Here is a 927-nt window from a genome sequence, read left to right on the forward strand (position 1 = left end):
GGGGTCAGGGGTCAAAGATGTTGGGGAGAGAGGGAGTGGCTGGTATCGGCCGAGTGTGCAACCTGGGAGTGTTGCAGGGAGAAAGAGGATGGGCGAAATACTTCAGGGTTTTGCACCTAGTGCCTAAGTTCAAGTATGTTTACAGGGAAGTAAGAGAGAGAGAGAGAAAACAAAACAAAACAAAACAAAACAGGGATGGATGAAAGTTGAACAAGCAGGACCAGACTCATCTGAGGTAAAGTAAGGACAAACATGCTGCTAGAGTGAAAAAAAAAAGGAAAGAAAAGAGAGTCTAGAGGGGAAGAGCAACAGTCATGTCAGTACTTCCCAGCTTTCAAGGGCGCTTTGAGTGCTGCCCTTTTTTTTTCCCTCTAAGAGAGGTCTGCCTCACAGGGCGCACCCTGGGGCTGGGCGGAACGTCGGAAAAAAAGCAACAACCAAACCCTGCTTTGTCGTCCTGAAGTAAAACAGCTGCTGTGTTTACCTGCACCGATGACTTCTTCGATTTTCACACAGGAGATGTCTATCTCTTTGGCGAACTCATGAACCGCGTCGTTGGGGTCCTCGTAGGTGAAGGGGTCGATGTAGACTTTAACCCCTGGAGAAACTAGGAGGGGAAAATAAAAGATCAGGACCTCTGATGACTGGAAACACTAATCTGAACCATAAAAAAAGTAGATTGCTGGCTATGGTGATTATTTTATCACCTAAATTTTATCACAAAAAAATATTTTATTTTTATTCCTATGTGGGAAAAAAATAGACATCTAGTCTTTATGTCCAACAAGACTCATTTGTTGATATTAACCTGGTGACAGAGATGGGAAGTAACGAACTGTACTCAAGTAGATTTTTCTGATATTTTTACTTTACTTTACTACTTATTTTTATGGCGACTTTTTACTTCTACTCCTTACATTTTTACAC

The 927-nt window shown here is 42.4% G+C and overlaps 1 protein-coding gene across 1 annotated transcript in view; it reads right to left on the minus strand.

Moving 5' to 3' along the window:
* LOC107082621 (ephrin type-B receptor 3-like) overlaps nt 1-927 on the minus strand; it is a 104,142-nt gene that overhangs the window by 35,143 nt on the left and 68,072 nt on the right. Inside the window, exon 10 of the mRNA XM_015371395.1 lies at nt 485-607. Coding sequence (XP_015226881.1) covers nt 485-607 — 123 coding nt within the window. The remainder of the gene's footprint in view (nt 1-484; nt 608-927) is intronic.

Source organism: Cyprinodon variegatus, unplaced genomic scaffold (genome assembly GCF_000732505.1).
Source record: "Cyprinodon variegatus isolate N-32 unplaced genomic scaffold, C_variegatus-1.0 Scaffold57, whole genome shotgun sequence".
Lineage (NCBI taxonomy): Eukaryota > Metazoa > Chordata > Actinopteri > Cyprinodontiformes > Cyprinodontidae > Cyprinodon > Cyprinodon variegatus.